Source organism: Clytia hemisphaerica, unplaced genomic scaffold (assembly GCF_902728285.1).
Source record: "Clytia hemisphaerica strain Z4C2 unplaced genomic scaffold, Clytia hemisphaerica genome assembly, whole genome shotgun sequence".
NCBI lineage: Eukaryota > Metazoa > Cnidaria > Hydrozoa > Leptothecata > Clytiidae > Clytia > Clytia hemisphaerica.
In genome coordinates this window covers 570,765-597,325 of record NW_027104380.1, presented here as the reverse complement: position 1 = coordinate 597,325, position 26,561 = coordinate 570,765, and the positions used below count along the sequence as shown (strand labels likewise).

At 36.3% G+C, this 26,561-nt stretch overlaps 1 protein-coding gene across 1 annotated transcript; it reads left to right on the top strand.

The window, feature by feature from the left end:
• The first annotated feature begins 566 nt into the window (after positions 1-566).
• On the top strand, positions 567-20,229 carry LOC136819154 (uncharacterized). The gene is made up of 15 exons (XM_067075360.1): positions 567-832; positions 11,447-11,582; positions 11,869-11,954; positions 12,344-12,483; positions 13,261-13,415; positions 13,814-14,046; positions 14,181-14,393; positions 15,337-15,473; positions 15,687-15,900; positions 16,228-16,491; positions 17,128-17,273; positions 17,486-17,640; positions 17,856-18,088; positions 18,627-18,839; positions 19,127-20,229. Exons 3-15 carry the CDS (start codon positions 11,888-11,890, stop codon positions 20,227-20,229), a joined length of 3,273 nt encoding a protein of 1,090 aa, XP_066931461.1. The 5' UTR covers positions 567-832; positions 11,447-11,582; positions 11,869-11,887.
• The last annotated feature ends 6,332 nt before the right edge of the window (positions 20,230-26,561 follow it).

The window sequence follows — 26,561 nt, the reverse complement described above, 5'->3', positions numbered from 1 at the left end:
ATGATATCAAAAAATGGTTCAAACATAACAAAGTACTCTCAGAAATAAATTTTAAGGTTTTGTTTTTCTGTTGTACTTCAAATTTGATAAAAACAACAGAATGCCTTTGTAGAGAACGCCTGGTTGATTTCTACGAAGTACAGCATGTACAGAATTTGCAATATTTAAGTAATATAAATTAATATCTTCATTTTTAATAAAAAGTATTTCATGTTACGAAATCGTTGGATTTTTTCTCTTCTGTATCTTACCTTTAAATGGTTGAAAAAGAGAAGGTTTTACTTGTTTGTTCAGGTTTGTTGAAAGTTTCATTAATTGGATTAAAAGTATTTTTTAGCCATTTTACGCATTTTACAACTCTATAAAAAAATTCTCACGAAAACGGTCATTCAACTTGCATGTCGGTGTTTAAATCATGTTGCATTAAGTATTCTAACGTTTACATAAAAAAACCCTGAAGTGGACATTTCCTACATTAGAAACACACTTTTGAATTTCACTCCATACTCATACTTTGAGTTTTGCTGCAAACCCATATTGAGCAGCCATACCTGACATGAAATAAGTGAAGCTTTGGATGCCCTTCTCCTTTCACAATATCTATCATCTTTGACGTCACAACCTTGTACCATTCTGGTCTCCACTATTGTGTCTCCCGCCATGTTGATTGTAATTTTTGATCTTTCAGAAAGATGGTAACAAGATTTGGTGTCACCTCTGGATACGCATGGATGTGTGGTGTTGTTGGCTTCACAGAAGTGCTTTGTACCTTGACACTGGTAGCATTGAAGAGATATGATACCTTTGTAGTTAAATGAAAGGAAGGTATCAAGTAAGTTCGTTAGTAATTTGTGTCTTGTTTATATCTAAATAAAGTAAGCTAAAAGAGTAAGAGCGAATTTGGAGCCTGGTTATAAATTTGTTTGGGAAAAGTAGACCAGTTTTATGCAAAGTCACCTATAGCAAAATGGGGTGGAATCGGTTCATAGTCCCCCCTCAATGCCATTAGGGGGGGGGGGGTTTGTACTTTTACGGTGTAACGGGATTGGCCCTTTTTTAGTACGGTTTTACGGGATTTGACGAAAAAAGAGACGGGAAAACGGTATTTTAAAATCAGACGGTGACGGTATTTAGGTACATTTTTGATCTGTACAAGCCGGTGTGACGTTGTTATTATTTTTCCAATTTTCTGGATTCCGGGATTAAGCAAAAATTTTGACGGGAAAACGGTATTTCTAACCTCTACAACCCCCTCCCCCCCCTTTAGGCTGTGTACAACTTAAAGTATGTTAAAATTCATGATGGCATCCCGATACCTTATTTTTCATTTCCTATAAATACCTAAAGTTAATCAGGGTTAAGGCATCGTATTTTCCTTTAAAGTTTGGTTATACCTTTTGCAAACGAAATAACCAGTAACATAAACCCATTAACTTGGTCCATCATCATCCAATCATTAGGCACTTCTCGTTATAAGTCTAGCTACACAATCCTCACTTACATACATCAACAGTTTGAAAAAATCTTCATCTCTATTTTTGTGCTTCATTGTTCTTTGTGATTTCTCCCTAAAATATTTTATGAAATTATGGTAGAAACACTAAAACCATAAAAGTTCACAACAAAATTGAAAGAAAGGAGAAGTTTGGTTTACCTTCTTGTATATTAATTTTGGTCTAGATTTGATCGAAACCTGTCATTTTCATTTCCTTGACGTACTGCTAACGTTCTATTACAACTTATGAATTATGTATTGACAAATGCTGTTTATAGTGAAAGTGGTTTTAAGGTTCCAACCATAACGATTCATGTGATTTATAAAATATATTGTTCTTACCCTCTAATATTGTTCAAAATATTCGGACTCTCAATGAAAAGGATTCGTAGAGCTTCAATTTGAACGCAATGGAGTCTTTCTTGCAGATCATCATTATTTTATCAAGCAGTTTCTTCATTCAAGGTATTCAATCAATCCTTTTTTACCTTTTCGTGTTTTTCTTCAGTTATGTTTATCTTTCCTGGTCGTGAGAGACTGACCTCCTTTCATTTGTCCCTTTTTCTTTTTTTTGTAGTGAGGTCCTTCATCAGTCAAAACTTTTCTACGGGCATCGATGATTTTTAATTACTAAACAGAGCTTCGACAGACTATTTCTATTTTATCATTAGTGCAAGCATTGCAGTGTTTCACATGTTCAGCTTACAATGGTGATATTTGCAAAGCCACTCAACAATACCACGCTTGTAGCGAAGAAAATGCTGCATGTCTGACCATGACATACAAATCATTGTTGAACGGAAAGAGAAGACGTACTTTCAAAAGAAATGTATCAATGGTAGCTCTAAATGCGAAGCGAACTGCCAGAATCTTCAAGATTCCTATGTTTGTATGGTAAGCAAGCTAAGATCTATCGAATGTCAAGAAGAAATTTACGCTCACCAAAAAGTAAAGCACAGATTTTGTCCCTTATGACCTTTCCCATCTATTTTCTTCCACCTATATACCTTTTGAGTGGAAAAGGAAGGCTTAGTTATAGAAAAACCAACACACTTCCCCCTTTTGTGTTTAAGTACTGCTAAACTTTAGTCTTCTTTCCCGTTTTTTAGGCATCGTGTTGTCGTGACAATTTATGCAATTTGGAAACAGACAAAAAGACAATTTGGTTTGCCTTGCTTTCTCCCTCGTCATCTGTTGACATTCAAAGACTTCACCCACTCTCCCTCTTGGTCCTGATGGGCAACATGCTGATTCAGCAAATCGACTTTTGAAATGGGAAACTTTTATAGTCGTGTTTTTCCACTCTGCATGTGCTTTTTGAAAGCGTCCATCTCATGAGTATTGTAGCGCCATTTGAAAAAGGTTTCCTTTTGATGGATGATAGGGGTTGTAAATAAAACATTTTTCATCACAATTCAAACGTGACTTGTTTTTTGATAAAAATATCATTAGGAATTTTATTCCTCGTGCTAAATATGAATAGTTTTGAAAGTTTTATAACGCATAGATTTAGCTGTAATAAAGTCAAGCTGCAAAGAATATTCTTTATTCACCTGAAATCTGAGTGTCTGTCCCATATCGGACTATTAGCTATGAGAGCTTTCTGGATTTTTCCGCAGTGAATCGATTGATGACTCTTTGGGTTTAGATTATTATTATGATAAAGATTTACAGTCCAGGCACACAAGGGCCTCTAAACCGATCTACAATTACAAAGATCTTGATTCGTAGCGCAATGGGTGTTCCATCCATGACTTGGTTAGTTCTTCCTTGAACGCTTTGATGTTAGTAGCGTTAACAGTCTCTTTTGGTAGCTGGTTCCATGCTGTTACACATCGATAATAAACGACTTGGTCTGGACACTCTGAATCCATCGTCTGCAGTTTGGTATTAGTTCGTAATCGTGAATTCTAGATAGACGCACCCTGCGAATAAGCTTTCCAACTGTGGTGGCCATATCGTAGAAGTGAAAGTGTTTGTAGATCTGAATCATGTCTCCGAAGTGTCTTCGAGAGAAGGCATGTCAAGTTTTCGTAGGCGCTGCTCGTATGGTAGATTACGTAACCTTTTGACCGTCCTAGTGGCACGCCGTTGAACGCCCTCAATTTAGTTGATTGGGCATACTCGATATGAGGTCGGACAAAGGATGTGTACAGAATAAAGAAAGTTTTAAGGCTTAGGTCTTCGAAACCTCTTCTGATGACTCCCAGAATGGAATTTGCTTTTTCACTTGTTTTGATTCAAAGGCCAGAACACCGAGATATTTTTCAACAAAAGCATGTTCAAGTTGAATAATGGTGCGCGTGGACAATATTCCAATATTTACCGAGAGTGAGAACATGGCATTTATCTGGGTGAAATCTTAGTAGCCAATCATTTGACCACTTTTCAAGTTTGTGTATGTCTTGTTGGATAAGCAATGAGTCCTCAATCGAATTGACTTCTCTGAAAATCTTCGTATCGTCAGCAAATAAGAGAATCGAAGACAACACATTGTCCGGGAGGTCGTTGATGTAGATAACGAAGAGAAGTGGTCCCAAAACACTCACTTGGGTGGGTAAAGTGATGAACTGACATTAGGGGGAGTTATTTTTGAGAGTTCGAATCCTATATGGTGCGTTGAAGTTTGTGTTATTTTATCAGCATTGACCAAACTTTTTCTGGTTTTATGAACTCTTATTGATATTTTTGAAAATTCCCATTAAAATTTTAAGAAACAGAAAGTTTGACAGTTTGACTCACTTGGGTGGGTAAAGTGATGAACTGACATTAGGGGGAGTTATTTTTGAGAGTTCGAATCCTATATGGTGCGTTGAAGTTTGTGTTATTTTATCAGCATTGACCAAACTTTTTCTGGTTTTATGAACTCTTATTGATATTTTTGAAAATTCCCATTAAAATTTTAAGAAACAGAAAGTTTGACAGTTTGACTCAAGTACACTATTTAAAAATGGATCAGGTTGGTTAGCGGGTGGAGAGTCAAGAGTTATGACTTTCCGTTCTCTTGAAATTCCAGTATTCCAAAACTTTCAACTAAAAAAATGCATAAAAATCGGCTTTCGTCTTTTTTGTTATCTTATTACAAACACTCACTGCATGAAATATAAGTCTTTCCAGTTTCTTGTTCTTAAAAACTCAGGAGCAGCCACCGGCGGACTTTTTCCAAAAGTCTGTACTATTTTTCCAGGAGAGCAAATTTTAGGAGAATATCCAGGAACCTTTTGCTTAGCGAACACACAAGAAAATCCAGGAGGAAGTGAATTTTATTACGAGGACAGATACCTTTTTTACAAAATCTCTGTTCAGAAAATCCAGGAGCGTTTTAGTCTGAATCGCAGACCTCTACAAAACCACAGGTAGTATAGGTCTGCTTAATGATCTACCAACCGCTTTCCGGTTCGCAAAGGAAATCTTGGCGAGTAATTTGATTGACATTATTGTGCGCGCAAAAACGATCGTTTCGAACGTTTTCAATGGAATGTTTACATTTGAAATTCGAATCCCAGACCAGAAAAACAAAACAGAAAAAAGATAAAAAACAATCTGATGCGCGCATTATGTACAGTCTGTAGATTTATTTTTGACTTTTGCTTTTATAAGATATCTGGTCTGTAAATTTATCAAAACTTTTCCATCAGCTCTTCGGTCGAAGCTCAAAAAATACAAATATGGACACAAAAGTGAAAGAAAACAACCAGAAACACTCCAATCTCTTCAAAGAATTGAAGCTAAGTACCTGAAAAGATACAAAGGCCACACAGTATTAAAAAGTGAAATGCCAAAGCTGAAGAAAAGTTCTTTATTTGTTTTAACATTTAAAGGCCCTTGTTGAAGGAACAACAACACTCCCTTTTGTAGAATCATAAAGAAGTAATGTCAGAAATATTCAATATGACCCCCAAAATGTACTGTATATACATAACTAGAATACCTTGAAATAATCTGCAACATATCTGTAGAACTAACAAAACAATTATCTGGAGCCAAAGTGATCAACGAATCCAGTGTGGTAAAAAATTATGCACTCATGCAAGTCCAAATTAAAGCATCAAAATGTAGTTTTATGAAGCAAAACTTTGTTGGTGCACACAGAAGATACATCAGGGCACTTAATATATTTTCCAATCTATGATTTGGTGCCTCACAGAAAATTTAAACATTACGTAATGTTATATTTGTAGACACTCGCCAGCTAAAAATGTCTTTAGCCGTATATCGGCTAAAGGCGGCAAATCTCTGGACAAAGGAAATATAGCTTATTAAGCATCCTCTATAAGGAGCACGAATCCGTTAGTGGATGCCAGCAGCCTAGGAGCGTTTGAAAACTTAATATTTTCGAACGTACAAATTCGGAAATATCGAATTTTCCTTACAGTTTTAAGAAAAGATTATTTTTCTTTAAGTTCTCGAAAAAAGATTATCTTTAAATATTTCTTGCTTCGAAAAGATGGATAATTCCTTTTGTCGTTTTTTCATTGAAAAGTAAATATTTCATGTTTCTAGATTGATTATCTTTTCTTCGTTTGTACTTTAAGAAAAATATAAAGTTTTCTGCTTGAAATTTAATCGAAATGCTTTTTCATGAAAGTATCAAATTTTCATGCCGAATTTATCGAAAATACAATCATCAAGTAAAAAAATAAAAGGTAACTAGCCGGTACCCGGCGTCGCACGCCGGTTTAGCTGTTTGCTGAACGCATTTAAAGTCCTTTGAGATGTTGGGAAGGTGGCTTAAACACGATGAAATCAAAATTAAAGGGAAGAATTCTCTTCAAAGTTTGACTCTATCCCTCCCGGGTGACGTATCTTTTAACCATATTTTGAAAAAGATTTTTGTGGCAAAAATGATCAGAAAACAGAAAGGGCGTCATTCCCAAATTACACCATACCGGCGACCAGCGACGTCCGAGACGGCTCTGCAATTAGATTTTTTTTCTCGCTTCGCTCGCGTTATATTTGCCGTAGTTCTTGATGTTTAGGAAAACTTTGATGTCAAGATAAGCGGAGTCCCGGGGGGGGTACTACCCTTGTCGACCGACGGGGGTGCTCCGCTGAGGTTCGAAAAATGGACCCTACGTGGGACTCGAAATTTGCGAAAAAAGTGACCCTGAATGGGACTGAAATTCCAAAATTTTCTCAAATTTTCCCAAAAAAGGCACCCTACGAGGGACTGAATTTTCTATTTATGTGTTTTTGCGACCCTACCTGGGACTCGTGGAGGTTAGAAAAGGTACCCTGACCAGCGGAGCATCCCCGTAACCTATCTTGCCCTAGTACCCCCCCCCCCCCGGGAGCGGAGTGAAATAATAGACATGACACGCGATTCGTCGAAAAAAGGCAGCCTGGGGGGGGGGGGTACTTAGGCAAGGGAAGGGTATGGGTATGGGTATGTGCCGGCCTTAAGGGTGCCTTTTTTGGAACATGGCAGTTTGAAAAATCGGAAAATCTAACTTCAGTCCCACTAAGAATTGGAAAAATAGGAAAATTTCAACTTTTTGCCCCCAGAAAGATAGAAATTTGGTCAAATTAGTTCCAAAAAGTGAATTAAAATTCACACAATTTCCCTTGTTTCTTCTCCTCTTTATTCTGCTAAGGGTCCGAGGGGCAGGGCCGAAAGTCAGCTCGCAACCATAGTCCCCCCGGAAGGCAGCTAGGACACGCAGACAAAAAAGCGTGATAGATAGCTCAATTTTATGTTGCTTTTTTATGAAATAACTTCGTCATAACTTCAATAATTTTTCAAATTCAACAATGACTTAGATTTACAGCAAAATAATTATCGACATACATGTTTAAAGGTCCCTTTTTACGAAGAAAGAATTCTAGTTTTTACCGCCTTTTGAATGTATTTTTAATGTTGCTGTTGTTCTAACCAATTCTAACAAACTTGTTATGTGATTCTTGTGTTTTATTTTATATTTGTTCTTTTCTTTAACAGATTCTGTTTAAAAGATTTCTTTTGATTTGAAAAGAATTCGAATGTTTCAAATCAAATAAGGTCGTTAATTACATTCGAAAACATAAAACAAAAGAAAAGAAAGAAAAAAAAAGAAAAAGTCTAATCTATCAATCAAAACAAAGTCTTTATAAAACGGCGCGAATCTGATTTAACACATTTGTGGAGCAAGAAGCAAAAGTCATCTTTTAAAAGAACAGAAACATTGCGTGCGAAAACGAAAGTATAACAGACAGACATACAAAACGACATACAGACTACGGCTATTAATATATAGATAATTTCGTATTTTACAAACATTATAATTTCTTCGTCGGGATAAATGTAAGGAGCAGCTTTTCTTGCAGCTGATTTGGCAAAAGTAATATAAATATTTAAATTTTTTTGGAGCAAGATGAGAATGTCTTTTTTAGGAGTGTTTTCTTGGTTGACAAGATCATATTTTAGTTAAAAAATGTTATAATGTCTAATAAAACACCCCTGTGTCTGTTAGCATGACAGAAAAAAGAAGAGGTGTCCTCTGTTGACCAAACTAGGTGTCTGCCGCTTTGCCTTTTTTTTCAGAACCACAAGTGAAAAGAAAAGCAAAACTGACTGAATATGTTGCTAAAAAATGATTGACAGGTGCGGGTTTGCTCGCGCGGGTTAGAAATTCCTGTGAGCAATCTCGTTATTTATCAGAATGTGGTCAATCAGTCAAACTAACATTTTCGGGTGTATATCTTCGGACCAAAGGATTTACCCACGTCCAGCAATTTTATCTGTTTTGTAATCATATCTTCTGTTATGATGTTGTCCTTAACTTGATTCTCAGTTCGTGTAGGAAAATTGGGAATCGTTCCTGGGGGCTCATTGGTAAAGACGCTGTAAAACTGTTTTTGTAGGATGTTAGCCTTGTTGAGATCGTCGTGTTTAATCGATGATTTGTCATCAGGGCTTTCAAGTAGTGGTGAGACTCCGCCGCTTAATGACTTAAGTTTAGTTCTTACATGAGTAAAATATTTTTGGCTTTTCCTTGGATTAATCACATATGCACTTTTCATAAGTCATGCGGGCAGTTGTCATCAAACGATTAACTCTGCTTCTTACAATAGTTTAATTGACACAATGACGATATCTGTCGAGAGGTGAAGATCTTAACAACCCTTTATGGAGCGTTTTCTTCAACTTGATTTCATCTTTAAAATTCTTTTTAATTGGAACTTTACCTTTTTTTCCTCCAAAAATCGTTTCCAACTTCTTTCAAGGGGACAAACCGATCAATGACAACTTTCTTGAACGATTTCCAAAGATCTTCCACTGGTTTATTCTCGGATGTATTTTTGAAACATCTTTCCATTCCATCAAGGTCAGGTAATTTTTCAGCATTCAAGAATTTCTCTCCTTTGCTATCCTCCAGATGCGGGTGGTCCAGTTTTCCCAATTGATTATTGGAAAGTTGAAATCTCCTACCATTGTACCAAACATTTGTGCGAATATTTCTTGTTTAATACAATGGACTTGACCAATAAGTTTAGGTTGTTGTTGTTTTCGTTGGAGGACGTAGATCTAGTTGGGCTTCGGTAAGTGAGTAAATCTTTTCCTGATAGTTGTACTTCAATCATGCAAACTTCATTGAAAGTCACTGGAGGCTTGACATCGATTACCAAGTGTTTAATGGAGATATGGACAAATATGACAATGCCACGCCCTTCGTATCTAGTTTAACTTGGCTAGCAATTTTGTAGCCATAGAATTCGTATTCATGTAATTCCTTCAAGGCACGTACTTTTGTCTTAGCTTCGCATATTGCAATTACATATGGCTTTTCGTCCTAGGCCATTAACTGTAATTCTTTTTTCTTGTATAAAGAATTTTCATATCTTTCATTACTTGTTTTGGAGCGGTCTTTACCCCTATTCGCTGATGATGTTTGTCTCTGTTAGGTTTTCGGAGAAGCAGACATTCTTTTTTGTTGGTTGATTTGTTCTTGACTGGCACCATCTTGATGCTGAACCTGCTTTTTGAATTACCACGAATGTGATATATTCCTGATGTTGGAGATTTTGTTGCATTCAATTCTTTAGCTTCGATAGACAATTGGTGGACTTTCTTACGCAAAACAGGTCAAAGATCTTCAGTGATCACTCTAGAAAACTTATCATTTCCTTTAAAAGCAAGTAAATTTCCGAGAAGATTGAGTTTCTCGTCTTTGCTCGATAAACAGATCAAGGTCGGACGCTTCCTGTCGGCTGAGGTCTTACCCAATCGAGTAACACGCTTAACTGTTAAATTTGAATTCGTTTCTTTGATGAGATCATCCACCCAGCTCTTGTTCATGGATATATCTTGTTCAGGTACAATGACATTCGAGACACGTTTTTGTTTATTTGTTTCTTCTGCATATTCTTCTCGTAGAACTTTTCTAATAACCTCCTTAATGGAAGTGTTTGAGTCGTCTAGTGGAGAGTCTTTAACTGCTTTAACATAAGACTGCTTTACCACAGTCATTTGGTTTTAACGCTCAAGAGTGTCGCTTTGATCTCATCAGGTTGCGCAAAGCTCAGTGATCTCTTTTGATTCATCTCATCTACGGAACATCTCTCGATTGACTTATCTTTGATAAGTCCCTTCAGCGATTGGACTGACTTGATTAATTTTTTCTCGTTATCATCGAAATTTTGATGGTTCGACCTCGTTCCGAGATGTCGCTCTTGAGTTCGGCTAAGTCGTCTTCTTCTACACCACACAGTGGATTTGGTACGGTGGGAGCTGGCAGCATTAAAATGCACGCAGTGGTCGCATACCATACATACAAGGATATTTTCTTCCAAATCGTAAAATTTCGTCTGGGAGCATCGTAGTTCGTCAAAACGTTGACTAAGGTGATCATCTATGAGGTGTCGACTGTAATGTCCTCGTCCATCCGGAAAAGTTGACGGAATAGTGGATTAGAGCTCTAGTTTAGGTGAAAAAATACACATTTTTTAGATTTTTTTTTCGATTCTCGAAATTGAACGTAAGACAGAGTTAGATATTAATTTTTTATAAAGGTTCTTCTTTCCATTCTTGATTTAGTGAATTTAAGCCCTCTTTTGACTGCTTAATGTTTCATGACTTACATATTTAGCCATGGTTGAAAGTGTTTGCTTTACTTATGCATATGGTATGACATGTTTTTTTTCAAAACATAAAGAACTTTTAGCCCAATGAACTATAGAATTTAAAAAGGGAACGGGAAAGGTAATCTGGTTCAAGGGAAATAGAATTTAGAGAAATCTCAGTTGAAAACTGTTCATCTTTGACGCAAGACTTTGTTTAGCTGAGAGTCTGGAAAAAAAGAGAAAGAAAAGTCTGATTTTTTAATCTTTTTCCCTCTTTGGAAGGAAAAACATTTCGAAAAAAATCCTACCAGGGGAAATAAGTATAAAAAAACCGTTTGATTTAGCTTGAATAATGTTATTTAGAATATCTCAAACAAAAAACATTCATGAAACAATATTTTAACAAAGGTTGGTGCTCTCAAGAAGAACAACCTTTCTGGCGGATGCAACATCGATTTTCTTTTGGTTGCTCCTTCTGACGAATTAAACCTCATTCGGGGATTCGGTACTCCTGCAAAGCGATGTTCGTTTCAACTCTTTTCCACCACATGGTTCTATTAATTTTTCATTTTCTCTTTAGTTTAAGATTTTGAAAGTTTGCTTCGTCGCAGGTAAATTAGGTCTTCTAAAGAAAACGATCATTAAATACATTCCCTGTGAAGTCTTCTGATTTTTCGAAATGGGCAACTGTGTTAAAATAAGTATTTTGTTTAAAATCTGAAGAGCTCTTTTAAGTTCTTGATTCATACTGTGTAGATAGAGTTGAAACACTGGCGGGTTTCATAATTGTTCAAAAGGCCTCTAGTGATCTCACCTGAGTATCCTTTGTTACTTCACAAATGAAAAATTTCTTACAAGTCTTACAAGAAGAAAAATCCAACTTTGATTATGTATTTTCCTCTATAATTATAGAACGGTTGGACACATTGGAGAAACTCAGAGGAAAAGAAAACAGTCATTTGATGTTTGTTGGATTTCAAAGTAGACAATGGAGTGTGACTCTTGTTATGAATTTTGCACAGATTTCAAGATCACGGGAATGACAAAGGTCCTTTTCCTTTCTCAGCACTTTTAATAATACGAAATTTCCCTTTGTCGAAAATTTAGCTAATCGGTTTTTTGGCGACTCGGACCAATTTCAACACGGCTGTGGTTTTAAGTGTTTAGGTTACGTACGATACTGAGGAAACACCTTTGATGAATGACGTTAAGAGTTATCTTAATCAAATATTAATTAAAGTAAAATTTAAAAACATGGTCGGTGATTGAGAGTTACGTCTGTTGGGGCTGAGTTTACTAAATTGATAAAAAAACTTGCGATTATTCCTTTTTAGGTTGTCAGTTTTCGAAGACATGCATCGATTTTCGTTTCAATCAACAAAGTTCTTTGTTCATTTGGTATTTATGCTGATAATGCAACGTGGGTACTTCTTATTTTCCTTATACTAAATGTGAGAGTGTGTGACGAAGTGGCTAGGATGTCAGGACACTCTAATCATAAAGTAACGAGTTCATACAATAAAAAGATACTTAAACATATGTAAGAAAGTATGTTCAGGCTTCAGGCTGATCCAAGCAATGCGAAAAGATAGGGAAATGAATTCAACAGAACGATAATATGTTTTAGACCAGCTGTAGTCTTCTTGCAATATATGCTTTATATAGATGAGTACATTCATTTGTTAGGAACGTCGACATCATTTAATTCATCAAATATTGACAAAAGAATTGCTCACGTTTAGCGGAAAATCAAATAAAAAAAATAACGATTGGATTTCGATTGATTGTTTTTCTTATTTCCACATACAGATACTTTGGCTAAGAATGCTGAGTACAACTTGAAGAAAGCACTCCTCCATGAATATCGGAATGACGTACGACCTGTGACAGACGATCGCCTCCCTCTGGATTTGAAACTTGAAATCGGTTTGCAACAAATCATCAATGTTGTAAGTTGCATTTTCATAGATTCTTCTACATTATGATAATGACTCCAGGTTTCAGTGATTAGGAGGCGTGGCGTGACAAACTAATTACTTCTTCCGTACTTAACACCATTTCTATTGAACGTATTTTGGAGAGAAGGAGAATACTTTCCGCTCATTTTCCTTCATTCTTAACCAGTGACTCAATACCTTGCGGTTTTAAGTGCCGTGTCAAATTAAATTTAATAACTATAAGAAATTGATAATGTAATACACAAGGCTACCTTTCTTCTAATTCATGACATCATCATTACTCTGTTATTAGTCAGTCATTACGCATTGCAAGCATCATAATAGGATCACATGCTTTTCTCATAATCGATATTCTTCCATCGTCATCAAACTTATTTTCAATGATATGAAATTTATAAAATGTATTAATACAATAATGACCGGTTAGTGAGGGATGTACTGATAAATATTGCCCGAGTTCAAGTAACTCTATATAATATAATAATGCTTGTGGTATTACCATAAAGACAATATTTGCACAAGATTAGACCAACGTTATACGTGCCATAGTGACCGCAAGATCAACAGAGAGAAAAATGATTGAATCTATAAGAAAAAGTTAGTATACGGTGATAGTAATGCGCTAAAAGTTAAATTATAAGACATGTTCTCTTTTGACTGTCCACTTAATCGACAGATGATCAGTTTGATTGTTATTCTTTCTGCGTCTGATCATGAGGACAAAGTTCTGTTGTGTTAAAGAAACTTTACATATTTTTATTTCGTTAGAATGAGAAGGCAGAATATATTACGGTCAGTGCCGTCTTTCGGCAATATTGGAACGATCCAAACTTGCGTTGGTCGCCTGAAGAATATGGAAATATGACGGACATCAACATCAGTCCACATCAAATCTGGATACCTGATATTGTTCTTTATAACAAGTTGGTTGATTTTATTTTCAAATTTTTGATTAGAATTATAGAATTTGATCTTTGGAGGTCTGCTACGAGGGGACGATATCAATCCAAAATACAATTTCTTGATTTAATCCTTACAAATTGCTAGTGTCAGCTAGTGGCCTATAGAATGTAACTTTTTAGCGGTGTTATCGGAACTTTATTTGACACAAAGTTTTGCAATGTAAAGTCTCTTTTCAGTTCATCTACCGGGTGCACCAAAATTCAAGCATCCTCTATACGATAAAAAAAGAATGAACAAAAAACTTAAATCACAAACCTGTATACTTTTTTTGGTGCACCCGGTAGATGAACTGAAATTTTCGATCAAAGTTTAAAGAACCAATTTTATATGGTTTTCATTCTTCTTCTTTATTATTAAGCATTGAGAAGTCGACATCTTTTGGTGGTCAGTTGGACAAGTTGAAGAACAAAGTGATCATCGATCACCATGGTAACGTGTCCTGGCTTTCGTTGGGAATATTGAGTGGTAAATGCTCCATGGATATTACTTACTTCCCTTTTGATGAACAACATTGCTCCTTGAAGTTCGGATTGTGGTCTTACCATGGCCTTCTCGTCGACTTGAGACCTACTAAAGATCATGTGGATTTAGGTATGACGTTTAAGTTCATTCCAGCCCATCCCATTCCTAACAAACTCAAGATACCTTTCCTTAATTCTGTACAGTAGAATTTGATTAAATACTCGGTTTGTTGACTTCACAGCGCTGTCTTTCTCTTTACACAGCATTATACAACAACCACACAGAGTGGGATTTAGTTGAAGCTAATCAACAACATAACATTGTATATTATGGATGCTGTACAGAACCTTTTCCTGATGTCACAGCTGAGATGGTCATCCGTAGGCGCCCACTGTTTTACGTCTTGAATTTGCTTCTTCCAATGATCTTGATCGGTATTTTGACGCTCCTTTCTTTTTATCTACCAGCTGAGTCAGGTAAGATGATTTACTCTTTACTTTATATAAAGCTCTAAAACGATTCGCCTCCTCAAGATGTGGCCGCGAAACACTTTGCAGAGGTAAACAGTCTTACAAAATACCCAATATTGAAACCAAAAGAGCCTTTCTCTTTATGCGCCAATATATATCTAGGGTTGGAATTTTTCTTCTTTTTTAAACACGTTTCATCAAATATCATGAGCCCAATATTTCCTTTTCTCGCAATTGCAGGGATTGTTTCGGTGATTTTCTTTCTAGTATTGCAATTCCTTAGTACAGATATGGGATTCTATTGGTGGAATGTTTATTTCGGTTTATTCAATGCATCGTTCACTTTTCAATTAAAAGGAGGTTGGTATCATTATCAAAGAGGAGGAGTTTTTTTAATCCATTTAAAGAATAATCACTTGAGATCATTATATAGTCCTTTTTAATTGATATCCTCACTCTGCAAGGTACCTCTATTGAAACATTAATCCATATAAATTTCTTATTTCCTCTATAAGAATGAGCTTTTATTGGGTCGTTTGGATAAACTTTGGATCATATTTTGGTCGAAGGATCACAATATGTATCATACTTACTCCATGGTAGATTAAAGTAGTCGTTCAGCCATCCTTGATTCGGCTCGCTCAATATGAAGTTCAACAAATACTTAAAACTTCCAAGCTAAATTTTCAGTTTTTATGTAAATTTGTTCATCTTTTGATTTAGAAAATTTTTGATTCTCCCTTTCCTTAGCTATGTAAAAGGTTTTAGTCCAAATATTTTGTTTGTTAACGAAGTGACATATTGAAATTCTTGATTCATAAAAGTGTTGTCTTCAAGCGCGTGGAAAGTAATTTTGTAGAATATGAGAAATCAACCTCTGTGTTAGAATGTGTTTAGTGGCCCGAAGAAAATGTAACTTCTAACATCATTTTTTTATGCTCCCTTTCAGGAGAGCGTGTTTCGTTCGCGGTGACCTTGATGTTGGCGATGACAGTGTTCATGCTGATCGTCACCGACATGGTACCGGCGTCTTCGGAGACTGTCCCCATCCTCGGTATCTTCTTCTCTGCCGTCATGATCGAAATGGTAAGCACTCTCACAGGGGATTTCTTTGTTATCTTGCAAGTATTTATTACTTCCTATCTTAGAGTTTGGGAAAACCAGCTATTTTTTTACGTATGAGTTACAGTTACAGCCTAATTCTGAGAAGAAGTCTCGCTTACATCATACTTTGAAAATGTCGAAACTATGTGTAGGCCTGTGATCTGTATAGTGTAGTTATCGTTTGCTTCTACTTAGGTAATGATGGTGTTAGCAATGTGTTATACACTAAAACTGCATTCCATGCTTCCCGAGGATGGCAATGAAATCGGTTTTCTGATGAGAAAAATCGTCTTCGATCGATTATCCTTCAAATTTGGCATACGTAGGATGCCTAAGAGAAGAGGTAGTAAATTATTGGCGAGAGAAGAAGAGGCTAGTTTTGGTGGCCTCGGTGGATCTGTTAGCAAAGGTAAAATGGTTATAGGTTTGCACTTTCTTGTTATTGGTCCAATCTTACTTTGATACTCCACGACTTTCAGTCTGAAGATGCTTGCTTTGCCAGTTACAAAGTCAAACTAAAAGCTTCCTATCTTCCTCTTGTGAATTTTGATTATGGAAAGGAAAGTTTTTCCAGTTAAGTTATGTCAGTAGTTCATTTTTATCAGAATTTCCGTCAGCCCTTCTTTCTCTATTGGTCATTCTGATACAGAGAGTAGATTCCGAAAATCGACGCGCGATTTTTTATTCATCAATTTCGAGATTCGTTTGTCCAATGAATCTGTTACGTATTTTCTAGGTCTGCCTGAATTCAAACCAAACTCTAAGAGCGAGAAGATGGATTTTGCTGAGTCATCAACAGCCATGTTGCTTCAAAAGAATCTCCAAGTCATGGAAGAGAAGATGAGCGAAGAAGAAAACGAAAAGCGCTTGAAATTCGAATATGAAGTGTGTGCCAAAACACTGGATTATCTTGCTCTGGTGGTCTTTGTTAGTTTGTTCATTATGATCACCTTAGCCTACATCGCTGCAACAATGAGTCATAGCGTGTTACATCACCAGTGAGAGAGATTTGTGGTCGTTGCCGACCTTGATCCGATTCCAATTTATTGTTATTTTATAAAACGGCATCACAAAATTTGTTTCCGAAACATTTCTGCTCATCTCCAGGATGGATGGGTATAATTCTACTTCCATGAACTGTATCAGGATATATAACGGATAATCATAGCTCCAGAGTTATAATTATCAATAATTGACCATCATATAGTCGTTCGCTGACGGGGAGATTTTGTGTTGCGTTACAAAAACACTTGGCTGTTAAGTATTTATCGAACATGTTAGTTGAATCGTAGTAAATTGTTGAGGATTGTAAATATTTAGTGATAATATTGTAGAAAGTATATTGTAAAGTAAAAATTGATTCAATCTTTAATCCTTCGGCTATTAAAGTTTTATTTGTTTATATTTTTAGAATTAAAATAACAGTAACGATTAAAAAACATCAACAAAGACAATGCTTCATTGGAACTTTCTAAAACGCCTCTTACTGGTAGCAATGGTTGTAACTTCAGGTAAGCAGATACTTCGAACAATTTATTGCTAAGAACGATTTCTTCCTTTGTTGCTGGGAAAGGAGCGCATCGAAACTTACCAAACTACAATGCATATAACCTAAATACATTATGTTTTCATTCAGGGCGATGCAAGGTGATCAAGACAGAAGAATTCAAACTTCGACAAAATTGGCCGGCTGATTATGATGTGGATGCACGACCAATACGTGATCACAGTCAACCTGTCCGAGTGAAGTTCGGTGTGGCTATTGGACAGATCACCGAAGTCGTACGTAATTCTTCTTTATGCAGCTATATTTTTCATCACACAATCTACAATTGGGTTTCGTAGTTTTTATTATTTTGTGCAAAGCCAAAGAATATGTATTGCTCCTCATTGAAATTATTACTCCCATTCGTCGTAATTTGACTGGACGTTTAAATTTGATATATGCGTTGACAACCAAATCGATCATTATTTCTTTTCTTATCCGTTTTCAGAATACGAAAGCGGAAACCTTTGCGGTTAATTTGTTTCTGCGTCAATTTTGGAAAGATGAATATCTCTCTTGGAATGTGACACAGTATGGTGGATTGAACAGTACGAATATTTCTCCAGAGAAAATATGGCTACCTGATATTGTGCTACAGAACAAGTAAGACTCTTATCTTCTAGTACGGCCGGACCCGAGTGTTAAGATGACCTTTTTGACCTTAAGATGAGCTTTTCTTATCTCAGCTACTCATACTACTTGATATTCTTTTTTATTGTTTTATTCTGTTCAGTCAAGTTCTGTTTTTTGTTTGATTTCCGGGGATAAATCTATCGTATGTGCTCTAACCCAAAAGAATTGCGTTTTCTTTGTCATAGCGCTGACAACGAGAGTGAACTTCGTGGTAATTTGGACAAGTTAACGAAGAAGGTGATCATCTCAAGTGATGGTCAGGTCAAATGGTTGTCAATTGCCGTCCTTCAATCCGTCTGCCCCATGGATGTCACATACTTCCCTTTCGATGAACAAAATTGCTCCTTGAAGTTTGCCAGTTGGACGCACGATGGATTGAAATTAGATATAGTGCCGGAAAACGAGACCGTTGATTTGAGTGAGTTTTTTGTTCCTTCCTCCCTGGTTCATATTTTCCAAACCCCTGTTTTCGTGATCTAAACTGTCTTGTTCTCAACTTCAGTTGAGCTAAAATCTGAGAATGTCTGTCTGTCTGTCTGTCTGTCTGTCTGTTTGTCCCAAATACTTTGGGGCAGCCTTGAGACTTCAAAAATGGTCGGATTTGGTTGAAATTTTGCACACTTGTTCCTTGGGTGAATATCTAGGGGTGTTTTTTTTCTTCAACATTTTGGTTTTTGAGGCCTGGGCACTAATCCTTTTTTTGTTGTTGCTACAATTGGGCCTATGAATAATTTGAAACATCTGAAGTTTAGCCCAGTGCGTTCCTCTATTCAGGAAAGGCAGTAATGCTTAATTAACACAGGTCAGTAGGGCATTACATTATCAGTCCAAGGGTTGTGGGATTATATCCCAGCAGTAGCATGACGATTCGACGATAAATCATGTTTAAAATGTAAATAAAATCACTATCAATCTGCTTTCCGAGGAGTCACTTTAAATGTTTTGTATGACTTCAGAACCGTACACGCCACACAGTGAATGGGAGATGGTGTCCACCGTACAAAGACGAACAGTAGAATACTACCCATGCTGTGACACACCTTTCCCTGTCTTGAACATCGATATCACCATCAGAAGACGTCCTTTATTTCAAGTCATCCACCTCATCGTACCCATGGTACTCGTCGGCCTGTTGACTCTCTTCTCATTCAACATTCCAGCTCGGTCAGGTATGTTAGTTTGCGTTTTCTCTTCAATCTTCTCACGTTCACTTTCGATTCATGAAAGCTTCATTTTATTTGGAACGGGTACAAAATTTATGACCGAAAACATTTCTTTTTAATTCAAAAAGAATTCAACAAACAATCGTCTTTGTTTGCACTTTTTTCTAGTATTCGTTGAGTTTGATCTCCGTGTTTAAATTCCCTGAGAAAGATGTTCCTCTTGCACTCTTTTCAATTGCGAGTCGGGAGCTGTTTTCGCGTAAAGGGATATATTGAAGGTTTGCTTTTTCTAGGAGAACGTATTTCGTACGGTGTCACTCTGTTATTGGCCATGACGCTGTTTATGCTGTTACTTTCTGAGATGATCCCTGCAGCAGCCGATGCTCTCTCAAAACTCGGCATTTTTTTCAACGTTCTCATCATTGAAATGGTGGTCATGATATTTGCCATGTGCTACGTGGCCCGTATGTATCATAAGACGTCAGGTGATAAACCCATAACACGATGGATGAGAAAATACGTTTTCGAGTACTTCTCTTACAAATTACGAATTCGTGATCGTGGTGTCGAGAAACGGAAAGAGTTTTATCCAACCGTGATCGTTGTTGGTGAAGATGGAGAACTGTCACCCAAGACCAAAGAATACATAGAGAAGCAATCTGCTGACCAAAATGTCACAGAAAAGAAGATTCCTAATGGCAACAGCAGAAATTCTTTAGTAAGTAAGGAGAATCCCCTGTTGAAAAAAGTTTTCGCATCCAAAGAGAGCAATTCGATTCTGTCAGAAACAATTGACAAGCATGATGCAAATGAAAATGGTCATGAAAACACACAAGAGGACCAAGGTCCGAAAGAGGAAAGAAGTACTACCCAAGACGGTAGTGTAGTTGGTCAAGAGGATGAAGCGATTCCATTAAAAAAAAGTGAAATAGTCCAAGAGGTGAGATCAAATTCTTCAGGTAAAGATGGCGATGAACCCATTTTACAAACCGAAAATAAAGACTGTGCTGTAAGGAAAAACTCTCCTAACCAGCCAGAACTACTAGGACAAACAAAGACATCGGGATTCAAGAGAATTGGCTTGTCAGTCATCAATAAGAAGCAACAAGCGGAAACAACAGAAACAGAAAAAACTGATGAGAAGCCGGCCGCTGAGAAACAGCCCTCCGTACCAAAGAGTAATAAATGGATGTCTTTCCGTACTGTTGGATGCACCGTCACCAACTTAATGAAACGTAAAAATGAACTGATGATAAAAAAATTGAACGCTGAAAGACGCGAGAAACGTTTCTTTTACGAATGGCGTATATGCGCTCAAACAATGGATCGGTTATGTTTTATCCTCTTTGCTGTCATCTTCGTTTTGACAACGATTGGCATATTTTATGATTTTTGAACAAAATGTTGCTTTACTTTACAAAAGAAACCCAACTGAACTTGCCCGCGGAAGCATTCATCAAAAATTATGAAATTCGTACAATCGTATTTAAGCATTTATTTTTGCATATTATTATCTGAATGTAGTTACTAGAAGACCTAATTGAAAATGTTTTTAATTTTATTTTAAAGATATTTACATAATCTAGAAATTATTTTTCAGGTCTTCAATTAACTCTTCAAACTCGATTAGCGTACGTATATAAACGTCCAAAATGGACCAATAAATCGGGTCTCGAACTTGTGGTCATAACTCACAACTTCACGAACCTGAGGTCATAACTCACAAATTAAAAAGGCATACACCGGATTTAGAAAAAACATAGCAATACCAAAGTTTTGAATGCTACAAAAAGTTGACAACATTTCCTATAATTTTCTCCTTTTCTCACAAAAGAGATTTAAATCTAATGCAGTCCGCTATTAAAAAGATAGTATAGTGAACCTCGCTAATTCGAACTTCTATTTTTCGAACTAATTCTCAGTCTCCGTCAAGTAGAAAACCTTATAAAATACTCTATAAATATAATTCGAGCCTCTCCATAATTCGATTAAATCTTATTTCTCGTTCGAGTTCATATTAGCGAGAATCGACACGCATTGACGTCAAAATTTATTATTTATTATTTATTATTTATGTTATTTTTAGGTGTGTTTGTTATTTTGCTTAAAAAACGCATACCTTAAGGGAATAAATTAACACGAGAATTAAATAATGCGGAATAAATTAATGCAAGCAACCCCCAAAAATATTTATGTTTTGCGGAATAAATTAATGCGAATAGGCCCATTTTAAAGGATTTTGCTGAATTAATTAATGCGAATGGCCGAAATCTTATAAGTTTTGCGGAAATTTAATTTTGCGAAAAAGGGCCAAATTCGCATTAATTAATTTCGCATTAATTTATTCTGCATCAATTTATTCCGCATTAATTAATTCTCGCATTAATTTATTCCCTTAAGGTAATTGTCGACCCTGTCTAACATATTTAACCTCACTACTTCTAAGCCTGTTGAGCATGAAGTGATCGGATGGAACACTGACTGCTTTGTGGTGAGCAATGTAAGATTTTCAAAACACGTTTTGCTCTAAATTTCGTCAATTCTAAACAGCGATTTCGCAGATGGAAAACTCTACAGCTGCGGTGTTTATGTAACCGGAAATCAAGTATTTGTAGGGACTGGTAAGGAAGATCAGCCGTGTACATACTTTTAAAAAACCAAAGCAATTGGCCGTGCCTGTGATTTTACGGCTGATTCTAATCTGATCTAATCAGCAAAACCAAAAGTATTTTTCATCATATGAAAATGACCAAAAATACAAGGCACATTCTATAGCATGAAAATTTAGAACAGTTATCAACTATTACAAGACAGCGAGAAACATGTTATTGAATGCAAGACTTTATTATCACAGTTATTGACCATAGGCGTTTGGAGAAACACGTCACAGTATGCTCAGAGTGAAAGTAAATTTTTCTGAAATATTTTGTATTCTCTCATTAACTTTCCTATAATTTCCAGGGGAGGCATTTTTAAGTCGACACCTTTACATTTAATAGTCTCCATATTTTCAACATTTGTTTGACAAACTGAAACCAATATTGACCCAACTATGCTTCTAGACGTCACATGAATTAATTTTCCTTTTCCATTCTCAATAAATGAGCCTGTTACGATTTCATTCAGTGCATGGCTCACAGTTTTAGGGCCTTTTACTATCAGTTTTGATGCACAGGCTCGCAGCTTTTGAAATATAAAAATGAAATGTATTTTTTCTAGAGAGTGTTTTCCTATGTAGAGTTTGTGCTGTAGAACAGTTAATAGGGAGGTCTAAGGTTGTTTTTAGCAAGCTATGTGCTTAGTCATGTTGTGATCTACAGCAATCCTTTGGAAAGTTGCTAGTAAAATTACTTGTAGCCCCTCCCTTTAAAGAAGAAAATTCACCACTATTTCAAGGCATTCTTCTACAACTTTGTAACGAGGATGTCCGATCAATCTTGATCATCTCTGTAGGATTGGCTTGTAATACTGGGTTAGATTGAATATAAAATTCCTTGTATAATTTAATCGAATTTCAAATGTGAGATTTGCCGCCGTTCTATCAGCTTGATGTTTGATAACCATTTCTTCTAAATATCTAAAAAACATTGGTATGTTCTCTATACTTTGCGTAGGTCCAAGGGTAGATAGAGGTAGTATTTTTGTAAGTTCTTTGATGTTTAGCGCGATATGATAAAGCGGTTCGTGTGCATGATTTTTGGTTTAAAAATAGAACTCTAAGTAAGGTGTTAAAGGTGAATCAAAATATCATGAATTTTTCATTTTTACCCTAAGAAGAAATCATTTTTATTTCTAGCTTTAAATATAATATATCAATTTAATTTTAATAAGCTTTTCATCGATTCTTTACGAATTTTCTTTGATATTCTGCATTCCAAGAAGATTGCTGATAGTCCATGTTTGATATAATTGTGGCTTTTGTGCAGTGGGGTGTCGCTAAGGCTGGAGATGGGATTTTGCCATGCCTGTAAAAAGTGATACACTCCATATCAGCACTGTTTGTTATGAAATCCATTAATTCGAGAATGTTATGGTAATTTAACGAACTTAATTGTTTAAGATGGACTTAAACTGCATGAGCTCGATTATTAAGAGCTTGTTTTCTGTTGATTACAGTGCTGTTTTTCAAGTTTAATCAGCTTAACAGATTTAAAGTGTATCGCATTTTACTTCCCCATATTGAAAATTTTTGAGCGCCAGCTTAGTTCGTGGTAAGTTTGCAAGAATTTTAGCATAAGGATGGATAACTTTAACTTTAGTCCACTAGGACAACTTCAAATCGTTTAGGAGTAGGTATCAATGTGGGTATTTATTTTTGGTGTTAGTATATGTAATCACATGATAACGAGTGCAATTCGAATATAATTGCACGAGTGATTTTTTTGTTATTAATTTTCCGAGTCCGAAAGGACGAGGGAAATTCGAAACAAAAAAATCACGAGTGCAATTTTCGAATTGTACGAGTTATTATGTGATTACGAGCTAATCGCACAATGGCTTTCACTACTTTTTCCCAGTTAGGAAAGTAAATTATTTACAGAAATTACACTGAGAGTTTTATATTTTTCTCTTCTCTTTATGTCTTTCTTTTATTGTTGTTTATTGATTTTCTTTCTCACAAAATAAATTTCGAATGCAATTAAAACGTTCGATGCAAAAAAAAATGTAAGAAAAAACAGGCACGACGCAACGGGTACGGCAGGTACGGCGGCCGCCGTACCAGATTTTCACAAAAATACCCGAAGTTTTCCTCTTCGTCGGTAAAATCGCTATAAAATCGCTTAAATTTCCTCATTCGCCGTACCAGATACAAAAAGCTTCCGTCGTGCCTGAAAAACATTAAAATCAATTTTGTAAACATTGGCGCGGCATTGGAGAGTGTGATTAACGATTAATTGCTCTCTACAGGATGCAATTAACGATTAATTGCTCTCTTTGAGGGCGTGCCAAATAAGAAAAAATAACCCATCGTGCGATTATGTTTGAAATTGTATGGCTTCATTACAATGTTAAAATATGAAGATTCATATAATTCTCAAAAATCGGAAATGAAGGTACTTTTCTTTATTGGGGCGAGGGACGAGTCATTACCACAATTTCTCTAATTTAATATGTTCCTTATTTTCTAGGGCTTAATTATTTTCATCGTTTGGACCAATTTCGATAAACTAAATATAAGTTGGAGCACCTATCCACCCATTTTTACTTTTTCTCTAATTTAACGCGAGAGATCTCAACTGTCCTCTAATTAATGAACAGGTTCGTACGCCCAACTCTAAATCATTATTGTCAATAGGAGAGGTTTCTGTTTCTTCGCTTTCATCTTCTCCAGGGGGGGGGGCACTCGATTCAAGAACGACCATACGTGCGGCCCAAAATTAGGCCTTTGAAAGCGGACCCAGTGCAGAGAAAATATTGTAAAATTTGAAAAAAGTTGGGCGAAAAATCGACCCTTACTGTGCATTTTCTTGAATTTTTTTAACCATTTTTAGGCAAAATACGGTCAGATTTTCCAAATTTTATACCCTTAGAGTGCAATTTTTCTCATCTTTTCTCATCAGTGCACTTTGGAAAGCTTGAAAATATACCCTTAAGGGCCGCACTTATAGTAGGTCATTTAGCTTGAGTACCCCCTCCTGACATCTTCGGTATAGACTTTTTGTTCCCAATGTAAGTGAAATTCGTGTTCTCCGATTCAGTGAGAATTGAGATATTCTTCAATAAGTATACGCCACAAAAGTATTAAGTCAGAGAAATAATGGTGTCCTCATGTGAATTGACGCTGTGGTTTGCAATGCGTCATTGTGCATCTCATTTTCAAAGCTTCTGATCTTTTCTCGCAGATTGCTAATGGATGTTTTCACGTTGTTTTCAAATCAGTGAGAAAATTGAGGGAAGCTTGCATGGACAAAGCCCCAAAATATTTGATCTCATACATAGCTACAAAGACTAGTTTATTAAAATCATTTAATATTGAATACTATAATATTGAGCTCTTCATTTGATGAGAATAACAGTCTCCATCAAAGGAAATTCTACACCTTTTCACAAGGAGTTATCGACCTTGCTGAACTATATATCACCAGGGCGTTTATGGATCAAAATGTTTTAAAATAGAAATGTCGCCCGTATACCTTTTGATAAATGAAACTAAGCTTTTTCCTGTCTTAGTCAGTTTATTAAATTATCAGCATATGTTCTTGGTTTCATTTTTGACATAGGATTTGCAACTTTTACTTCATACTATAAAACTGATATGGGTTAGCTCTACTAAAAGTTTTTGAGAAATTAAATATCCGTTTTATTCAACACAATTATTTGCTTAAATGAGTGCACTGTACTGGTAATCAGTATGCGTTTGTCGCCTGTAGAGTATTATGCGAATTAAAAATTAACAAGATATTTAGTGTGAGTTGTTACGTAATGAAACTTAGCAAAGGATTATGGGTACTTAGTTTCCCTGAAGTTTGCGTTAAAAAAGATAAAGAAAGCCTAAGAATACGTTAGTTCTTTAGATAGTTTCACTCCCGTACTCAGTGGCGTGGCGGGAAAATCTTTCTGGAGTTGCCAAGCAGAATTTGGCGCCCTTTTTAAAAATCTTTTTGTTTTTGGCGCCCCCTATCTATACATTTAACTTGCTTACAAATACAAATTAACCCTTTAAGTGCCGATGTCGTATATATACGACATGGGCTATATAGGAGGGCGAAGCCCTCCTGTAATGCCCAGTTTGAGTTAGAAATCGTTATTTTTGGTCGAACTCGTAGGAATTAGATTGTCCTTTATGGTCAAGCAAAAAAAAATTCAAAAGTGAGTCTTTCCAGCGAAATTTTAAGCAAAAAAGTCAAAAAAATGCAAAAAATTGACAAAAATTCACTTTTTTGAGATTCTGACCGTTTTTTGACTATTTTTGGTCAACGAGTGATCCAAGAACCTCCAAATTTGGCCCTGTTTTACTTTATTCTGTCTTCTAGTGAATTGATTTGAAATTTTACCACTGGGCACCTTTTCATCAGTTCAGTCAGGTCCGCGCAGCGGGCCTGACTGCTTTAATTCCCTAACCTACCCCCCCCCCCTTGGCCGCCGCCCACCACGCCCTTCCTAAATCGGGCGGCGCCGAAGGCGCCCAAAAGAAAGAAGAGACTCTAAGCTATCCAACGAGCTATATACGAGCTTCTAATTCCTTCTAGATCAGGAGATATAAGCCCTTAAAGTTTGAACTAGCGATTTTTTAAAAAAAACTTAGAAAAAAGGACCCTGGCACTCAAAGGGTTAAGCACTGGAACTAAGCTCATTTTGATCTCTAAACAACTTTATTAGGTTTTTCTCTTATTACAGCTAGTTTCTTACAAAAAGTAGAAAAACTAAAACATAAACAGAAAGAAGGGTGTGCGAGATTTTGCGTTTTTGACGTGATAAGGGTCGCCATTTTTTCAATTGCCGATCTTTCGACAGGGACGTCTGAAAAGACCTTCTTGGCGCCCCTAATTTTTCGGCACCCCTTCTCAAATGGGCTCTGCTGGTGGAACCTACCCCCCTGCCACCACGCCACTGCGCCGTACTTTCTTGGGAGTTACTTTATTGTACCTGAGATGTCTTAGAGGGTAGAATGGATCTTTTATTCTTTTAACATAGCACTTCAATTAGGCTTAATTTAAGTTCAATTACTTCTTCAATGGCATCCACTGGGTGAAATATTTCTTTATAGAAAACAAGAATATTTAGAAA

Bases quoted from the DNA above. Each gene is read 5' to 3' on its own strand.
- LOC136819154 (XM_067075360.1), top strand. From the start codon at position 11,888: ATGCATCGATTTTCGTTTCAATCAACAAAGTTCTTTGTTCATTTGGTA. The intron at 15,474-15,686 runs GTAAGCACTCTC...GCTTCTACTTAG, and splicing joins CTGCCGTCATGATCGAAATG to GTAATGATGGTGTTAGCAAT. The intron at 18,089-18,626 runs GTGAGTTTTTTG...GTATGACTTCAG, and splicing joins AAACGAGACCGTTGATTTGA to AACCGTACACGCCACACAGT.